The sequence below is a fragment of the Homalodisca vitripennis genome, unplaced genomic scaffold (assembly GCF_021130785.1).
Source record: "Homalodisca vitripennis isolate AUS2020 unplaced genomic scaffold, UT_GWSS_2.1 ScUCBcl_2239;HRSCAF=6789, whole genome shotgun sequence".
In the NCBI taxonomy this organism is placed as follows: Eukaryota; Metazoa; Arthropoda; class Insecta; order Hemiptera; family Cicadellidae; genus Homalodisca; species Homalodisca vitripennis.
Window position 1 is genome coordinate 54,417 of NW_025778351.1, and position 19,507 is coordinate 73,923.

Consider the following 19,507-nt stretch of genomic DNA (forward strand, 5'->3'; position numbering starts at 1 on the left):
TTTACTACTAAAGATATTGCTAAAACATAGCGTTCTACGATTCCACATTCAGTTTAGAACGATTTCAATAAGAGCTGTCTGACTGCTACCCTGAAACATAAGGTTAAATTTTATAATATGTGTGGCTTTCTTGCACTAGATAACTATCCGTTTCACATAAAATTAGAACATAGGCGACACTGCACATTCGCCCAGCTGCACACTTAACGCTCTAGGAATATCTTTACAAATTACATATTGTAGTTTTTGTTATTTTAAAGTTTTCCACGATATACATTAGTAGTTGAGATCTGTGTGATTTACTAATAAATAATATCCAAACGCCAAATAAATCGGACCCTTAGTACCTGTACTGTAAAAATGAAAAAATTAACAGTAAGTAATATATCATTTACCAATGATAATAAATTAATGAATATGAATATGAAATATAAATAATAAGTATATTATTATTCATACAGTTGTATTTTTTACGAAATATTTTATTGCTCGTCACGAAAGAAACCAGTAATAAATACAATTCCAGGACAATAATTTATTTTATAACCAACATTAGAAACACATACGTAGTTTTAAAGGTTTGATTTTTTAAATCTGTAGCTGTTCAATTTCTGAACAACCGAATTTTTCTCGAACTAAAATTATATTTTATACAAGCATGCATTCTAATTAAAACATATCGATGTTTGGTTCATGTGAAACAAATTTGTCAATATTTGTTTGTTTTGGTTTTTTTTAACACACAGGATGGGTAGGGTCTTACGCTGCATTATTATGACATAATGTAACACAGTGGCGGGCCGGGTACAACGAGTTTAGAATTCAGTCTTGTGACTATACCTCGCTTGACCTGCACCCTCACTCACAAGTAGACCGTCAATTATAAATTTTGCCTGATTTCTATATAAACACAAGTCTAATTAGTATAAATCAAAATCAGTATTCACACCCAATATATATAGTATATTGCAGTGTTTTCAAAGTTATTTCTGAAAGTAATACCTAATAAATAACTGATTTTATAGATGTTAAAAGAACTAATTACGCATTTAATTATTAACGTAAAACTCTCATTTTTTTGTTTGTCGTTCTTCAAGAGACGTGCAACAAATACTGAATAAGAATTATTTTTACAGTCTTTACTTTTTTGATAGTGATGTGTTAATATGGATAAAGCTTAAACAGAAACCGCTTTTCCTTTATGTTTTTTGCAGCTAGTGATAAATCACTGCCTCGTTTGCCTGGAGCACAAGGCAGTGATGATGGTAGCTGTTCCTTGCAGACATCCCGCTGTCTGCGAGGACTGTGCCCCACAACTGGAACGGGAACATCGGTTTTGCGTAGCTTGTAGGGCTCCCGTTGAACTCTATTTAAGGTTAAATAACCTACACTGATTTTAAATAACCTAGGGTAATAATAATAATAATAATATTCTTTATTGCATGAAACAATTAAAATATTGCATGGCATGCGTCAACATAACTATATAAAGTAGATAAGTACATCAGATAAATGATGTTGGTCAAGGTAAATACATACAAGAATTATATTACATTGCATGTATCAGAACCGGGGATTTCGTGGTTATTGTTAATTTCAAAAATTTTCATCCCAGCGGCCCATCATGAACTCATCAGTTGAGTAAAAATTGCCTTGGGTAATCATTTATTGTAAATAGTTGTATTTTAGTTTTGTTGTTGTTATGTAAATATATTTATTTTTAACTAGCTGTTACCCGCGGTTTCGCACGCAGTTTTCAAAATCGAAGTTCTTATATTGCTTAATAAAAGCACTTATGATGGAGTCCTATGGAAATTTTAAAACGTAAGTTGTCATGCTGATGGTATATATTATTTACGTTCATGGTAAATAGTATGAGAGTTTAACTTAATTCGTATATCATGTTTTGTAAGTGTAGTAGCATTTCTGGTTCTAATTATACATATATGTCCCCAGCGGAGTCTGCATTCTTACCCTGATTAAGAAAATAGAATACACAGGTCTCGGAAACCAACTTCTGTCTAAAAGCGTCTATTTCTAGCCTTTATCATATATTTCAGCAAAAATACATAATTATGTAGGGTTGAGAAGCATACTTCGGTTAATAAGTGCGTACTTCAGACCGTACTTCATCAAAATCGTCTACTATCGGCTTCTAATGTACTTTCAGTCTAAAATATTTCCAGAGATATAGTTCAGTTTGCCTTGTCGTAATGAAGAAAATATACACACATAAGTAGGACCAAGAAGCCTATTGCGGCATAGGGGGAAGTCCTACCTACTTCCTATGTACTTTCGGTATAAAGGTGAAATCCTCATAAAGGTTATGCAACATTCCAAAATGATCATTATTAAAGTTGTGTGTCATATGTCTTGTTTTTTTGGACAGAAGTCAGGAAAGAAAGAATCGTTGAGGCATGTAAGTGTTCATTTTCTGTTTTCCATAAGCCACTGTTAAAATGCTATATCACAAGGTCAAGGAAGAATTTTATATTCATAGTTTTAATTGGGTTCTTTGTTGCTCAGTTGATGTTGTTTGTATAGGCTAACTATCACGATTTCAGTAACACTTGAACAATTTCAGATTAAAGTAGAGAACTCCAAAGTCGAAGTCCATAGTTTTCACAGTGAAATCACTTGTGATGTAATATGATAGGGTCCTATAATATTTAAAAGTGGAATTAGTCATATATAATGCGTCAGGTACCCATTTTTCATGATTAAGAGGACCAGAGGCTAAACAAAATTGTGATTAATTCTTATTTCATGTTTTGCCCTTCTAATCTTTTTTTTAATTATTCAATAAGTAATTTGTTTTCTCTTGTAATGTATATTACTGTGGTATGTAAATGGTAGCATATTAAGTTTATTTAAAATAAGCGTGCTTAAGTGTATAAAAGAAAACCTTTGATATTTATAATTTTGGTTTGGCGGTCTGTGGCAATGTTTAAAACATATATTTTCTTTAAAATAAGTGCGTTCTGTTTATTTTTAAATTCACGAAGGGTAAGTTTAAGTTTCGTTAATTCTGTTTGGTAAAACCATAGAGAGTGAAACAATAAATTAATTTATAGGATTATAAATAGTTATAGTGTCTGCAACCGCAAATGAACTCTTATCTAAATGATGAACTTATCTGATGGAATCCCTAATAAGGCTTTGCCTTTGGGACCCTATCCTCCTATTAAAGTTATATTTGATTTGAAAAAACAGAATTTTATTTTTTGTTAGTATAGATTTGTAATACTCATATGATTTTATCTGGGTACTAATAGATGTGTTTTTAGGAAATAAATCATTCATCCATTTCAGTAGACAGAAATACATAATTTTGAAATGGGATTGAAATAACAGTATCGTTTTCTAAATTATATGGATATTTCAATATTTGTATTGAAAATTAAAAACTGAAATCAACATCAACAATACTAACTCATTTCAATACTTACATTGTGACAGTTTTCATCCATATGTAAATCATACATGGTACAGTATAGTTCTTACTTCCCAGTCCATGTTCATGTATGCTATTACTTCGGTCCAGTTTAGGAATTACATCAGTATTCATATACCTAATCAGTATCGTAGAACTCATCAGTAAGTAAATGTATGCTATGTCACCTTGACGAATTTCTGTCATTAAAATTGCGTTTATAGTCACTCTCGTGTTTGCTTTGTGAGCCAGAATAAATCAATTGGTTTACCTTTTTTCTCGTGATGTTTAAATAAGAAGTGTTGTTACCTTTGTTATGTTTTCACTCTATAAATGTAAACAAATAGAAAATACTGGTTAAAATAATAAAACATGTGGTCGTGCTGACATAATACGATGTTTACAAATAACAGTTGAATGCATTTATCCGGCTCTTGGAGCCCACAGTACAGAACTTTTGAAAGACCAGCGGGGCGTAGCCCGAAAGGATTTTCAAAATAAGAATAGGCTTATGTTTTTTCTAGGAACATTAGGAATGTCCATGTAAAATTTCAATACAACAGATAGAATGGGTTTAGCATGAAAGCGTAACAAACAAACTTACTTTCGCATTTATAGTAATATTAGGATCAGGATTATGACAAATTGTTTCCTGTTCCTGTATTATTTTACTATATGCGTATAATTATGTTTGAAGCTACTGAGTTGTATATAGTTTAATATTGTAGCCTATTACGCATTGAAATAAATCATTCATCTTCTTCTTAATTTATTTTGAATGCTAGAGACTTGAATTTAAGTTCGTGAAATAAATCATTCATCTTCTTCTTAATTTATTTTGAATGCTAGAGACTTGAATTTAAGTTCGTATTATGTAAACTTTTTGTTGTTTCTTAAGTCTGGTTATATCATATCATAGATTTAAGCAGAACAATAAAAAAATAATATACTCAGTATAATAAGTATTTCTAAACTATTTATTTTTCCTCACCAAAACCTTTTTAATGGCTGTACATACAACCTGCTATTTAAAAATAGCATTTTTAAATGTTTATCTTAAAATGTCGATGTTTGGAAAGTGATGTTTTCATAAATAGCCTAGTTATGAGTCATTGTTAGACTGGACACGTGTGGCAGGTGGGCCGAGATAGCGAGCTTCCTGCGCTCCCAGACTGTATATCCGCCATACTAGTTAATTAAGAAATCCTAATCCTTGATGTGTCTGTAATATTTTTAGTGATTAAAGTTTCATCGCACTCGATTATTTTAACTACGTATATTTTGATTGTTTATACGGTCGAGCGTAACAAAATTTCTTGTGTTATCACTTTTGCGTTTAATATACAGTAACTATTCTATCAATTGGGGTTTTGCACTGTTAAATATCTACTGCTAATTAAAAATTTTTTCCTGTAAAGTGACGAGATAAGCCAGGGTCACAGTGGTCAGCTAGGCGAAAGACTCAAGAGTGTATGTCAAATGGTATTTTAAAACTATTTTTTAAAATACCATTTGACATACACTATGAGTGATGGCACAGTGTCAAGTCTATAATATTTATTGAGACAATTTTGTAATGGAAAGCTGGTAATAATGATTTATTAAAATGTCCTTAATACAAAAGCAGCAAAGTATGGTATTGCTTTTGATGGGGAATGATGGGATTGAATTTTAAACCTTTGATAAATGTTTTATAAGAATTAAATATAGAGTAATATGAAATATTATTATATTGTTTACCGAGATTCGGCCGGCAAAGCAGATTCGGGACGACTCAGACGAATTTCCAGAGGTTCATATCGGTTTGCTTTCGGAGTGAAAAACTCGTAGAATCGTCTATTAAAGTCTATAGTTTTATATTTAAATACATCCATGACCTTTTTTATTGATACAAAAAGCCAATGTAGTTCCTAAATCTGGCAATAATACTAAATATGATTGTATAAATAAATTGAGAACAAGCAAAGTAATTTCCTTCCTCTTTTTAATCAGCTTTCATTGCGCCCTCTCATGAATGACGTGGTTGGTAAAGTCTATCAATACATTAGAACAGCGTGTATTAAAATTATCGCATGGGTATTGAATTTTTTAACGATGTTTATGACACTGTAGATAGGGAAAAGTGCGTTAGCTGAATGATGAAGAAGTTAATATCTACGCATGTCAATAATTTAACTGTAATTATGATTTTAGTCCAATGTAAATTTTCATGATAGGCAGGAGTTTGGAAAATGATTGTTTTATGACACATTTTTCATTATATTGCTATTTAATTAGCCAATTGGAATGGAACATCATGTAAGTTGATATTATGTTAGGCCAACGGTTTCAATGGTTGAGTGTTCTGAGTGGGCGCGTTTATTATCTGGAATGCGATAGCCTGGAGTTATAAATATAAGGGAACCGCTCCAGAGAAGACAGCTCAATAAGACAATACTCTTGAATTGAAGACGATAACGCAATTATAATATCTTAACAGTGCATATTAAAAAGAATATTATAAAATGTGTTCTAACTGTGTGGTATTTGTTAAAACCTTTCGAGCAAAATAAAGAGTATAACAAAGAAATGCTAATTTTCCACAATATAAAATTCCTTTGATACATAAAAAAAATCATTGTAGTAATTTAGACATACTAGTATGCACAAGGGGGCAATTTGTCAGGCCAAAATATTATTTTTGAAAATGTTGAATTTATTGTTAATTAAATAAATTTACCCCTTTCCTAAAAATATTACAGCTAACAGCTAAGCATTCACGATACAAATATTTACTTTTTGTATGTTGATAACTTCTTCTTTAGTTATTATTTATTTTATGAATATCTTGCCCAAATAATTACTTAATAGAAAAATATGAGGTATAATTAATCTATAGTATACAATTATTGTGTGCAATACGAAAACAAAGGTATTAGGCCCCCCATCCACTTACAGTTCTAACTGCAGTCCTGGACTGAGACAGTCCGGGACTGCAGTTAGAACTGTAAGTGGATGGGGAATCCGGCAGGCGAATCGTTGGACTGTCAACTGTCGCACGGTGCGACAGTTCAACGATCGGACTGCAGGCGGAACTGCTAGTTAGTGGAGGCTCCCGTGACAGGCCACAGTCGACAGTCCAAGCTGCGAGATATGCGCATGCGCTAGCTCAGCTGCTCCGTGTCGGCCTCATGCGTCATTGAGTGGTGAGCGTTTGGTGGTTGCGCATTGTTTTGTTTGTGACGCGGCAATCATGGCCAGTTGGTCGAAGGATAATCTTTTACAGTTTATAGAGGAGTTTAGGAAACATGAATGTGTATGGAAGGTTAAGTCAAAAGACTATCACAATAGGGAAAAGAAGGAAGCAGCCCACCGTAGTTTACTATTAGTAGTGAAAGGGTTTGACAGTACTGCAACAAAAAGCGATGTGTTGAAGAAGATAAACAATATCAGAAGTGCATTTCGTAAGGAACAAAGAAAGGTAACAGCCTCTCAACGTTCTGGCAGTGGTACAGACGATATATATGTACCAAAGCTGTGGTACTACAGAGAACTTTTGTTTCTTATTGACCAGGAAGAATGTCTAGGAGGGACTTCCAACTTAGGAGAAGGAAGAGTCAGTGAAGACGAGGTAAGAGAATTAAATTACTAGTTTTTGCGGTTAAATAATGTATTCACAATGCTACAACTAACTTACAGTTTGTCATCGGAGGTATTTTGTTTTCAAATAATCATTATAAAACTAAGAGATGTATCTGTCTTGCCATTCCACTTTTCCTTTGTTGCTAAAATAATGAACAAATTTATTTCTTACTTCTTTTGCACTAGCCATTGGGCGATCGGTTTGTCTTACTTGTAATGCCATGTGATCGCTGGTTCTTGGTCCAGGCTTAGACACACCAACTTCGTCGTCATCTAAATCCAACCAGTCTTTAGGTGAGTACCTTTGAGGGATTGTCCTACGCAAATAGTTGTGCAGGTAGCAGCACGCAACAACAACACTATTCACTTTCTTCAAGTCAATGAAGGTGATTGGTTTTTGTAGAACCTGAAATCTCTCAGCGAGAATCCCAAAAACACTTTCGACCATTCGGCGTTGCTCTTGAGAGTCGGTAGTTATATACCTTTCTAGGTTTGTTTGCAACCCTATAGGAAAAGGGTTTCATTATGACCTCAGTTAGGGGGAAGGCGTCATCTGCAATGAATACGTATGGAAGAGCTTCGCCGTCTACAATGCCCTCTTCAGGTAAATTGAGGCTTTTATCTGTTAGTTTCTTGTTGAAGTCTGTCTCTTTCAGAACTCCTCCATCAGATACCCGGCCATTAACACCAAAATGAAAATAAATTATTTCATAGTTTGCACTAGCAATGCAGAAAAGTACCTGACTATGGAAACCCTTATAGTTATAGAAGTAAGAACCACTTCCAGGTGGTGGTGTTATGGCTATATGCTTTCCATCCATGCTGCCTAGGCAGTTGGGGAAATTCCATTTTTCCCCGTACTCCTGTGCAATTTGTTTCCACTCCTCGGCTGTATTCGGTACCTGAAAACAATTCATAAACTGTCAGCTGTCATATTTCAGACCAGCGTTTTGTACGGAACAAAATTTTAATGAAATCAAACCCATCGAGAACCGTATCACCCCTCGTTTTCCGTTCGCCACCCCCTCTGTAATTTTTTCAATATAATATTTTGAGAAAAGTAATAAATAAGTAGTTAAGAATGTACTGTGGTGATAACTGAATCATTATTGATATTGTGGTTCATTATTAAGTAATGACAGGGTGTCTACCGGGCACGGAAATAAAGGAAATCCGCGAAAAGTCACGGATTTTGACATTTTTTTCAAACATTTTTTTTTTACAGGAGATGCTGGACGATTCACAAAAAGAACCATTAGATGCTGAGGAAAATGTACCAGCGCCCCAATCTCTACAGAATCCTCCTCAAGTTGCTCGAACCGCTTCCAATATTACCTCTGCAACACCTGAACCTAAAGATTCTTTTAAACGGCAAAAAAAAATTGTCCCCGTGTGATCAAGTCTTGGTTAATATTGGACAACGACTGGCAACAACAAAAGAAGAAGATCACTACGACGCCTTTGGGAAGAACGTTGCTCAAAAGCTGAGATTGCCTGAACAATGAGCAAAGGATTTATGCGCAGAAAATCATTAATGATGCCCTGTTTGAAGCAGAACTAGGTGGACTAACACGATTTGCTACAGTTAACCCAGGTATTCTTTACTCAAGTTCCACAACACCATCGGCAGCTAGTGTTACCCCAAGTTCAGGAGGTAGATCAACCTATGAACCAATGTATGATGATACAGCAATGTCTGGCTTCAGTGTCAACTATACAAATCTAAATTAAGTGTTCTATTATTAACAAGTAGGCTTAAACCTGTAAACTTTTCACAACCCAAGCTGTGCGGTTTTTTAGTAGGCCTACTCCAGTAGTTGAGTACATTGAGAGTTATATGTTGAACAAATTACATTTATTATTTTTTTTTTGTTTGTGGTGAAAATATTTTGCACTCAATTAAAATTACACTTTAATCTTTATTCATATGCGGTACTGTTGTGAGCTGCCATGTGTTTTGTAATACTAGATTGCAATGTTATGTTTGACAGTGTCATAGTTTTTATAATTATTACTTTACTCATTTGTGGTTAAACATACACCATAGGTACGTATTACTTTTTATCTTTATACTTACATTAATTAAATTGATTTTTTACTTTTTCTTCCTTAGTTATAAAAAGTAAATGTGTTGTTTGTACAACGCAACAAATACAAGTATGGATAATATAATGTTTACAATAATTTTGTATGAGTTTCATTACCTTTTACTACTTTATAAAAATGGTTAAATGTTGTGTGCACACAGAAATGAACTCGTAATCGTTAGAGATACTGGAGTTGTAATTTAAAATTAGCAAAAAAGTAGTGACATAATACAATGTGTAGGCTATGTACCTTAACAAATCCATAAGCAGATTAAAAATATTGTAATTTCTTAACAGTATGTTGGCATTCGAAAACAACAAAGACCTACTTTATTTCTTTTTCTAACTTTTATCTGGTTTCATATTTTGGATTTTTCAAAACTACTTGAAACACACATTAGGCTACTAACCTTGCAATAGTCATTCAAGGCCTTGACAATAGCTGAGCAGGTCTCTGGAATTATTCTTCCTAATGTTTGGGGGGAAATTCTCGTTGAAAACTTTAAATCTTCCATTGTTCTGCCAGTGCTTAGATACCGCAATGTCGCAGTCAGTTTTTCATGTGGTGTAATGGCTTCCCTCATTTTTGTATCTTGTTTGGTAATCAATGGTGTTACTATACGTAATAAATCAAAGTACGTTTTCTCGTCCATTCTTAAGTAGTTTTTCCAGTCTCTAGGATATGCTTCAAGCTCCCTAAGAAGGTGAACGTGGTTAAATCTCTTCCTCTGAAGCCATTCTTTTTTCCACATTTGATGCCTTCGTTTCTTGCGTTTTTTAATAGCTACCGCTATTACAGCGTATGCTGCCAAATCTTCAAACGTAGACATTGCACTTTAACTTCACATACGATAAGAACTTAGAATGCACTTTTCCTACAGCCACAAAACGAATAATATAACTAAAAATATAATAAATAATATAACGAATAATAACTACAAAGTACACACCTACGGCAAAACACCGGAAAGACTGACCACGACAACCACGCCACCGAACGGACTGCGGTCCGCGACTGCAGTCCGTACTGACGTGAACATTTTTCAACAGTCCACAGTCCACCGTTCACAGTTTCTGACTGCAGTCAAGAACTGCAGTTCGAACTGTAAGTGGATGGGGGGCCTTAGTGTTAAATACATCCGTAGTGAGCAACGAACTATACTACTGGAACGCGCGCTGTCCATAAGCCCTGTACTATGTTTTCCGGGCACACACAGCCGTGTGCTGCGGGAGTATCCATAGACTTGCAGGCGCTCGGAGTGGGCAAGAACTCAACCGCACTAAAGGCGGCGCCAGACATGCGTCATTCGTCAAGCACCGAGCAGCGACTCGCCGAATCGCGAGCAGTGTGGATGTCTGTTTGTCTATTCGGCAAGCAGCAAACATTAGTGCTCGTTGTTTCCCGTTCAGTGTCGGTCTTTTGCACACATCAAAGTGGACGAATATTTGGGAAAAGGCAAACTTTGCTTCATCCACACATTCGGCTTTTGTGGTTGGGAGATAAGAACTGTTCACGGTTTCCAATTTTGTCATCAGAGCCTCATTGACTATTGGGTAAGACGAATTTTATTTTCTTAAATTGAGGTTAAGTAGTTCTTATTTGGCTGAAAACTAGTGAATGACCAGGCTACTGAATTATAAAACTGAATTCTTTAAATGTTTTAAAAATTCCTACAAATATTAATATTTAATATTTTGTCATGATTAAAGTTACAATTTTAAGGGTTTTCATGTCCTATACAGTTATTGACCGGGGTTCCCCATTAACTCATTAACATTTTATGAACTTAAGAAAAATAACATAAACAATAATTTTATTCTTATTTTAAGGTATGGAGTGGCCTAATGAGTTGGTGTTGGATTTCTTACAATACTATGAGAATGAACCAGTTATTTGGAACCCTTCTCATCCCAATCACAAAAATAGAAATGAAATATACGATGCATGGAAAAGAATCGAAAGCAAGATGGGTAACAAGTTTTCTGTCACCGAATTGAAAAAGAAAAAAGACTCTATGATGGCTTCATTTAGAACGTGTTTGAAAAAGGTTAAGGAAAGCTGTAAAAGTGGAGCCGGATCTGATGATATATACAAACCAAATTGGTTTGCTTATGAAATCATGGAAAGATTTCTCAAAGATAAGAACCTGCCAAGAGAGACACTTAGTTCAGAGGTAAAATATTTATATTTATTTATTAAAATCAATGGTACAGGGTACACATGTATTTAACTGTAGTCATTTTGCCAGGGGATTTTTCCATTGTTCATAAAGTATTCAGCAAACTCTTCTCTGTATTCCTTTGCTGCGGTACCTGGCTTCCTAGGCACTTTCTGTAGAGGTAACATAGATGTCATATCAGCGGTATCTTCCCTCCACGACCCTCCTGTAACCATACCATTATCTTCAGAATCAAAGGTTCCCGCTGGAGTGTACATCGATCGTGATGTCCTGCTTCTTCTTAAAAAATTATGCAGAATAACACAGGTCATAGTAACTAGTGCCACTTTGTCAGGTTGTAGTAGCATTGGCTTCCTTAGTACACGGAAAACACTAGCCATTATTCCGAACGTATTCTCTACTATTCTTCGGGCTCGTGATAGACGGTAATTAAAAATGCGGGGTTTGCTACCTTGTTCATGGCTACCTGGAAATGGCTTCATGAGTCGCTTACTTAAAGCAAATGCATCATCACCAAGAAATACATACGGCATCAGTTTTTGTCTCCCTGGTAGCGGCTCATCGTTAGGTAAATTCAAACTCTTACTTTTTATTTTTGTTGTAGAGTACAGTGTTTTTAAAAACTGCACCATCACTCAGTCTTCCTTGACAGCCACAATCAGCGAACATAAAACAATACTCAGCGTCAACCAGCGCCATGAGTACAATACTGAAGTATTTCTTATAATTGAAGAATTCGGATCCACTGTTGATTGGTGACTGAAATTGTTACGTGTTTCCCATCAATAGTACCAATGCAGTGTGGGAAATTCCACAGTTCCTCGAAATGCCGACTAATTATTCTCCACTCAGTCGCAGTAGCAGGAAGCTGAAAATGTTATTTAAAATTAGTGTCATTGTAATACTTTACATTATACAAAGTTACTACATTTGTGATTTCAGGTGGCTCCACCTCCAAATGAAGAGCAATTCCAAGCCGAAAGGAACATAGATTTGCCAAATTTATCAGATAATGTACCATCTGCCAGCAGGGAAGAGCCTGAAACAAAGAAACGAAAGGTAATGTGTTTTTTTCTATTGACTATCCATCACCGTAATTCGTGTGGGAGTCCCATAATTTGCACCGTTGTAGTACTGGAGTTATTAAGATACTTAATGAATTTGTCTTTAATTATTTTTGTAACTTTACAACATGACATACAAAATTGTGCTTTGCATATATATTTTATTCCATTATATTGTAATGTTTCTTTTCAGCTATTGTTCTACCTGCTTGTGCCACAACTTCGCCTAACTATGCCTCATCTTCCTTTAAACCTCCACCACGAAAAAAGTCCAGAACAGCTGAAGAAATTGAGATAAAAAAGAAGATGGATGCTGCGTTTTACTACTTTACAATCACTTCAACCAAAAAAAGAAAAACACTTATGTGACATATACGGCGAATTAGTTGCGGCAAAATTAAAATCGATGGACGAGTCTACAAGGGAAATATGTATGCACCGGATTGACAACGTTCTTTTTGAAATGAGAATGGTGAAAGGACCTGCAACATCGGGCAACACCTACTTCATGCAACCATCACCTTCCTCGTCAGCTTCTGTAAATTCATCCCCATGTCCTGATGAAACTTTAACATTGTACACAGTTCCAAGTGATTCCAACGAATTACATGCTCTCTCTGGAACTGTTGTAGTATGTTCTGATGCTGAAAATAGTGAACATCCTCCAAATGTTGGACTTGAAAACTACTTTTCCAAATTTAAATAATTGGTTACTTAATATGTTACTAAATAATATATACTTATTGTTTAAATGCTAAACCTAATAACAATAATACGTAAATGATGTAAATGTTCTTGTACAACGTGACGAATAAAATGAGTTTGAAAATTTTATTATGCTTACCTTAATAACATCCTTCAGTACTTCAATTATTGAGCTGCATACTTCTGGAATTATCTCTGATATTATTTGGGGTGATACTTTAAACAAGTAATGCAGGCTTTTAAAACTATCTCCTGTTGCTAGGAATCGTAAGGTTATGGCTAAAACGTTCATTCGGTGGTATTGCTTTCCTCCACTTTGTATCTTTCTTAGCAATCAAAGGTGTTACTTTTGCTAGTAGTGAACTAAAATCTTCATTAGACATTCTACAGAAGTTTTGGAACTGTCCAGAAGGCTCTTTTAACAAATCTGCTAATAAGTTTGTACCGCTGTACCTGAAATCAGAAACATGCAATAAAGTGTTAATTATTACTGTAGGTGGCATGGTAAGACTTAAGCCCAAGATCATGATAACTTATATATATATATATATATATATAAGTTATCATAACATGGTGTATATATATATATATATAAAACCATGTATAAATACTATGTGTGTGTATGTGTGTGTGTCATCGAAAATATTAAATATGCTTAGTACGTAAGTTGCGACGGGGGTATTTTTTTATTTAAACGTATTAGCTGAAAACTGTATACCTAACTAAATATACAAAACATTGGGTAAGCTGTTCTAACAATATATTATAGCTTAATCTTAGTGCAATTACTATATATATTGAGAAGTGTCCCAACATTCCCAGGGATAACAAACAAAATTCAGTTATTATTTACAAGGTACTTACTGGCTTCTATTACGATTTACGGATACCGCCCACCATCTCCTTCTTCTAGGTTTCCTTTTCATTTTTAGCAGTAAATATCCTCCAGTTAAAATTATAAAAGCGTGATAAGCAAGAAGAGCATCATCAACATCGACATCCATGTTGACGATTATTTGCTATTCCCAGAACGAACACGTGCTCGGAAAACCTCACATGTGTGTAGACGTCTGCTCGTTAATCGGCAAATAGCAAGACAACTAGTTCGCCGAACGTCAAACAATCGGTGCTTGCCGAATGACGCATATCTGGCGCCCGCCTTAATCGACTACACAGGTAACCCGCTTTTACATGTCACAACATGAACTTTTCATGTCACAACACGAACTCATCATTGGACATACTTTACTTCAGTCTGTCTCAACGTCTGCTACGAGAAGGTCAATTGTTATTTTTAATCGTTTTTAAAAGTCAATTATTATTTTAATCGTTTTAATAGGTGTTTAAGAGTTACAAATTTGTTTTATATTCGAGATGCTTTTTAACAATGGTAAAGAGTTGTGCTGCGTACAACTGTACTTCGAGATGGAGTAAAGGCTGCAACACTTCTTTTCACAAGTAAGGACTTAACATTTTTAACCATAGTAATACATTTAGCAATTATAAATTGTAACATGATATGTTGTATTTTATACTTGTTTCATAAACTTGCAAGATTATTAGGACCTAACAGAAATAGTTCAGTAAGTACGACTGTTGATGGTATATAAATAAATAATTATGTGTAAGACTGATTATCCGCTAGTCAAAAAATATATTTTTATATTTTTAAAACTATAATTTGATATTTCTGTAAACAATTTAAAAATCCAATTACTCAAGAGAGTTGTTCCAAGTTAGCCTATCTATTCTTAAAGTAGATTTTAGCCTTTTTACACTATGCAAACCAAATTCCAATCCAGTACGAAACTAAAACATTTGTTTTATGTACTTCAGAATTATTGTTATGTTTTGATTTTTTCAGTAAAATTATACAGACTTTTTATGTTTTAGCTTTCCGTTGGATGATGACAAACTTTTAAAAAAATGGATTATTGCATTGAAAAGAAAAGAAATTCAAACCAACAAAACATACTGTTCTGTGTGGTAAACATTTCAAAGAAGACGATTTTCATTTTAGTTTTACCAAACACAACTAAGAAAAAGACTAAAAAATGAAGCAATTCCGACATTGTTTTTGACTTTCCATCAAATATCCAACCACCGCCAAAAAAACAGAGGAGGGTTGTCATCAAAAAGAAGTTACCACCGTACCTATTCAGCCACCTAGTGCAGATCTTCGATTTGAAGCCAACACGTCTATGTCATCGGTAAGTTTAACATAATTATTTGTGTTGTCAGAATCAAAAAGCAAATGTGTAATATGATAAACATAATTTTTAAAAGAACGTAAAAACTACTTTGCTCCCCTGCACAGTGTTAAAAAACATAAAATCATTATATTAAATTGTTATTATTCTATTAATACTATTGTAAAGTATTTTTTTATTTGATATAAAACTATAAACAAATTTTAAGCCAGCCTTGTTGCCGCCAAACCTCAGTTATAATGTTCTATTGTTTTTATTGTCTGCAATTTTGCTGCGATAGGGCTATATTCAACGCAGGTTAATCTAACAGCATTTTTGTTTGTATTTTTTGAGGTTCTGCTGCTGCCGTTGGAACACGACCAGTCAGTTTCCACACCAAACGAGCAAAAATCAACAGTTGGCCTACATCAAACACCGGTAAGCTGTAGTATAGTTCGTTGGTAGACATAGACACGGACATCACGTAAAAGGTTTTTTTTAGAGGATGCGGCTAGATAAAAATGTCTCATGAATTGGAGTGGGGTTCTTATACAAATGTTTTTTTTAATAAGTTTGGGTTAATAATTTTAATAAATTCACGAATGATAATTACAATAATTTTAATTGTTGTAATTAATTCAATGCTAATGATTCTAGGATAAGCGGAAAACTGCATCACCATCCACATCTCTATCTCCCCAGAAAAGTGCTATTGCGCCGGAAGGTTAAAGCTCTAAAGCAAAAATTAAAAAGAAGGGACTGTAAATTAAGGTCAATGAAAGAATTGATTTCAAATTTGAAAAACAAATTTTAAAGCACCAGATTCGTTAATCGAAATTGTAGAAAACAAACTTTACAGGGTTGCCTTTCGAGTTATTGTTGAGTAGCCTGAAAAACAAAGGAAAAAGTAAAAACAAACATACTTTCACAGAAAGTGTTAAGGAGTTTGCCTTAACCACTATATTTTTATTCACCAAAAGCTTATAGATACTTGCGGGCTTCAAATTTAATTTTACCACATCCTGCCACATTAAGAAAATGGATTTCAAAATTTAATTGTTGTCCAGGGTTTTTGGAGGAGGTATTCATGTATTTAAGACATAATGTTAAGGAACAGGAGCACCTAAGAAATGTAAGTTTGGTATTCGATTCCATGAGCATTAGAAAGCAGATAGTTTATGACGAGCAACTAGGGAAAAATGTAGGATATGTAGATGTTGGAGGATTCAAAATAGACAACAACGAGGAGATTGCTACAGAAGCTTTAGTATTTCAAAATTGATTTCTTTGAGAGGCCCACTTTAAATGTATCGTAGGGTATTTTTATGTAAATAAAACTTCATCAGTTTTTTCTGTCGCAGCTAATTAAAGTGGCTATAGTTAAACTAAGTGAAGTGGGCGTTAATGTACAGAGCGTGACCTTTGACGGAACCAGCACGAATCTTAGCGCATTGAAACATTTAGGTTGTAAGTTCCCTGAAGCGCCATTTTTCAAAACTCGATACTATGAATTACGATATTTGTGCCCATTTTGGATCCTCCACACATGTTAAAAAACTAGCAAGAAATGCACTAGCGGACATAAAGGTTATAGACTCCGAGTCAGGGAGAATTTGTTTTAAGTATATAGAGGATCTTAATAATTTACAGAACAAGCTAGGTCTGAAAATGTGTAACAAATTATCAGACAAAACATGTTTTCTACAAAAATAGAAAAATGAATGTAAAGGTAGCTGCACAGACATATTAGTTTCCAGCGTAGCAGACGCTTTACAATATTTGAACATTAAAGAACATCCACAGTTCTCAGATTCAGATTGTCTAGCAACTGTAGAATTTTTAAGAATAGTTGACAATCTTTTCGATTTTATGAACAGTAGGGATCCATTTGGAAGAGGCTACAAGGGCCCGATGAAACTAGAAAAACAAAGCAAATGATGATTTAATGCTTAAAAAAGCAGACAACTATTTGTCAAAACTTAAAATTGGAGGACAATCAATTTTAAATCATGCAAGGAAGACGTTCGCTTTAGGTTTTCTAAGTAATATTAAGAGTTTTTGTATTTTAAGAGACAGATTGTTAGTTTTAGAGGATTTTAAATACTTGTTGTCATACAAATTTAGTCAAGAACCACCTGGAATTATTTTTCTCCTGTATTAGAAGTAGGGGTGGGAATAATGACAATCCTAATACAAAACAGTTTACTTGGGCAGTAAGGCAACTAATGTTTAGGAACAGTGTCAGGGCATCTGAAAATTCCAACTGTCTTGAGTTTGACCCCAACTCACACTTAGGCCTTCTTGAGTTAGGCCATGGTTTATGTGTTGTAGATGACATAGATGACGAGAGTGAAATTGAGAGCGCCATATGTGTAATGGAAAATTATGATGACTCTAGTTTTAAGGATGAAATCTTGTATATATATCTGTGGAGTCATTGTTAGACGAATGGAGAAACAAATCAAATGTAAAGATTGTTGTTATGTACTCCATGGCTAATGATTCTGATCTTAGAACATATACACGCCTTACTGATTTTAAATCTAAGGGCAAATTAATCAGATCAAAGTGAGGATGTTATTAAAGGTTGTTAAATATGCCTATTTGCTCAAGCTATCTGAGACTAATTTGACTACTGTAAATTTAACAATGAGAGTTTGTAACCATTTAAACAGGTAGTGTATTCAAAGGACATTTAAGTAACGATGAATTTACTGGAAGCCATGAATTATTGTTAATAAAATCTGTAACTCAATTGTTTTTGAAAATAATATCTCATCACATTGCAAAACAAAAAAACCTTGCATGTGACGAAGAAATCTAACTTGGGCATAAGACAAAAACTTAATAAAATGATTTTGTTTTCCAACACTTAGACTAAGTTTATCATGTTTGTGAATTGTTTGTGACATGAATTGAAATATACCACAAGTAATAAGAAAAACATGTAGCCTACTATTTTACCTAGACTATATCTGGTTCCTGTTGTGTTAGTTACTGTCGTAGCCTACGGTAATTTGATAACGATTACAAGGTTATTGTTTATAGTAATTTAACATACACCTCAAATGCTTAAGAAAAAACGCTGTGTAACAACAGATGTTAGAAAATTATGTTGTAAAATTTAATCATATTAGAGGCTACAGGGCGATTTAAAATGCCGCGAAAGCAAAACTGCATAGCCTGCTTGTACGCGGAGCGTGTTCTTGCCCACTCCGAGCGCCTGCAAACGTCAGACGCAACCCCGGATTTCGGCCCGGTTCTGTAGCCCAGCGCGCGTTCCAGTAGTATAGTTCGTTGGTAGTGAGTACGGTGGGCTCTCAACGACTTCAACGTAGGGCGCAACGCAGGATAGCGATGGTCACTCTGGCCCCAATGTTATTGTTGTTCTCTACTCTCCTGATACTTGAGACGTTCATCACTGACATTTTCAGACACTGTTACGTCATATCGCTCTCTCCCATCGCCCTCTCCCTAAGCAGCTGTGAGGGTAGCATCATCCAATTCTCTTGCCAACCTCTGTGCGCCTGATACTCTTTGCTTGTATTACTTTGGAGGTTGCGTAAACCACACCCCCACCGCTATTCTGCCCTCTGATTTGTACGTAGCGTTTTCCAATAGAAAAATAGGATCACTTGTCCCTTGGACCGCTTGGTGGCCTCCGGACGTAACTTGAGATACGTCTCTTAGCTTGGTTCGATTGGAACCAAGCCTAAAATACATGTTCATGCATACATACGTAACTTGAGATACGTCAGTTTGTGTGATCGCAGTCGCGGGAAATGCGACATGTTTTGACACTGACGTATCTCATATTGCACCTACTAATTTTAATTTTGTACTTTAGTTAGATGTATTTTTTGTTACAGATGCGTGGGTTGCTGTGACAGCTGAGAACAAAAAGTATATGACATTGAAATAATAAGTGGCTACGTCTGAATGTGAAAAAACAAACCATTTAAATCAATACTCGAAGAACTATGGATAATCTCCTCTTAGACTTAAAATTTTGCCCTACTGCATAAAAATACAATTTTAATTAAATACGGTAATAGATTTTTTTTTACTGAATAATTGGGAATATTGGGTTGTTCAGTAAAAATTGGGTAAAACCCGGGAGAGTTGCCGCGTCCAGTATAGATGCCGCCACCCCTGTTAGTTTCGACAGCAGCCACCAGAATGCGCCTCGGCTCAGTTCGCTGTATTTGGACGCAGTGCCCAGTGAAGA

The 19,507-nt window shown here is 34.8% G+C and overlaps 3 protein-coding genes and 1 long non-coding RNA gene across 4 annotated transcripts; 3 read left to right on the forward strand and 1 right to left on the reverse strand.

Annotated features, from left to right (window-relative positions):
* Positions 1 to 6,359: 6,359 nt before the first annotated feature.
* Positions 6,360 to 8,539, forward strand: LOC124371902. The gene is made up of 2 exons (XM_046830270.1): positions 6,360 to 7,043; positions 8,280 to 8,539. Exons 1-2 carry the CDS (start codon positions 6,666 to 6,668, stop codon positions 8,448 to 8,450), a joined length of 549 nt encoding a protein of 182 aa, XP_046686226.1. The 5' UTR covers positions 6,360 to 6,665; the 3' UTR covers positions 8,451 to 8,539.
* Positions 8,540 to 10,635: 2,096 nt separating this feature from the next.
* Positions 10,636 to 13,017, forward strand: LOC124371903. The gene is made up of 4 exons (XM_046830271.1): positions 10,636 to 10,695; positions 10,972 to 11,315; positions 12,264 to 12,380; positions 12,970 to 13,017. The coding sequence occupies exons 2-4, from the start codon at positions 10,974 to 10,976 to the stop codon at positions 13,015 to 13,017; spliced, it is 507 nt and encodes a 168-aa protein (XP_046686227.1). The 5' UTR covers positions 10,636 to 10,695; positions 10,972 to 10,973.
* A 318-nt stretch (positions 13,018 to 13,335) lies between these two features.
* LOC124371904 lies at positions 13,336 to 14,237 on the reverse strand. The gene is made up of 2 exons (XM_046830272.1): positions 13,955 to 14,237; positions 13,336 to 13,543 (listed from the first exon to the last, which is right to left on the reverse strand). Exons 1-2 carry the CDS (start codon positions 14,092 to 14,094, stop codon positions 13,336 to 13,338), a joined length of 348 nt encoding a protein of 115 aa, XP_046686228.1. The 5' UTR covers positions 14,095 to 14,237.
* A 1,001-nt stretch (positions 14,238 to 15,238) lies between these two features.
* Positions 15,239 to 15,978, forward strand: LOC124371901. The gene is made up of 3 exons (XR_006923286.1): positions 15,239 to 15,300; positions 15,634 to 15,717; positions 15,937 to 15,978. It is a non-coding gene; the product is annotated as an uncharacterized LOC124371901 (long non-coding RNA).
* The last annotated feature ends 3,529 nt before the right edge of the window (positions 15,979 to 19,507 follow it).

What these genes read in the sequence shown, in the direction of transcription:
- LOC124371902 (XM_046830270.1), top strand. Translation starts at nt 6,666, where the DNA reads ATGGCCAGTTGGTCGAAGGATAATCTTTTACAGTTTATAGAGGAGTTT. An exon ending in GAAGAGTCAGTGAAGACGAG is followed by an intron (nt 7,044 to 8,279) that starts GTAAGAGAATTA and finishes TTTTTTTTACAG; the next exon opens with GAGATGCTGGACGATTCACA.
- LOC124371903 (XM_046830271.1), top strand. Translation starts at nt 10,974, where the DNA reads ATGGAGTGGCCTAATGAGTTGGTGTTGGATTTCTTACAATACTATGAG. An exon ending in GAGAGACACTTAGTTCAGAG is followed by an intron (nt 11,316 to 12,263) that starts GTAAAATATTTA and finishes TTGTGATTTCAG; the next exon opens with GTGGCTCCACCTCCAAATGA. An exon ending in CTGAAACAAAGAAACGAAAG is followed by an intron (nt 12,381 to 12,969) that starts GTAATGTGTTTT and finishes CATTGTACACAG; the next exon opens with TTCCAAGTGATTCCAACGAA.
- LOC124371904 (XM_046830272.1), bottom strand. Translation starts at nt 14,094, where the DNA reads ATGGATGTCGATGTTGATGATGCTCTTCTTGCTTATCACGCTTTTATA. An exon ending in GTAAATCGTAATAGAAGCCA is followed by an intron (nt 13,544 to 13,954) that starts GTAAGTACCTTG and finishes TTCTGATTTCAG; the next exon opens with GTACAGCGGTACAAACTTAT.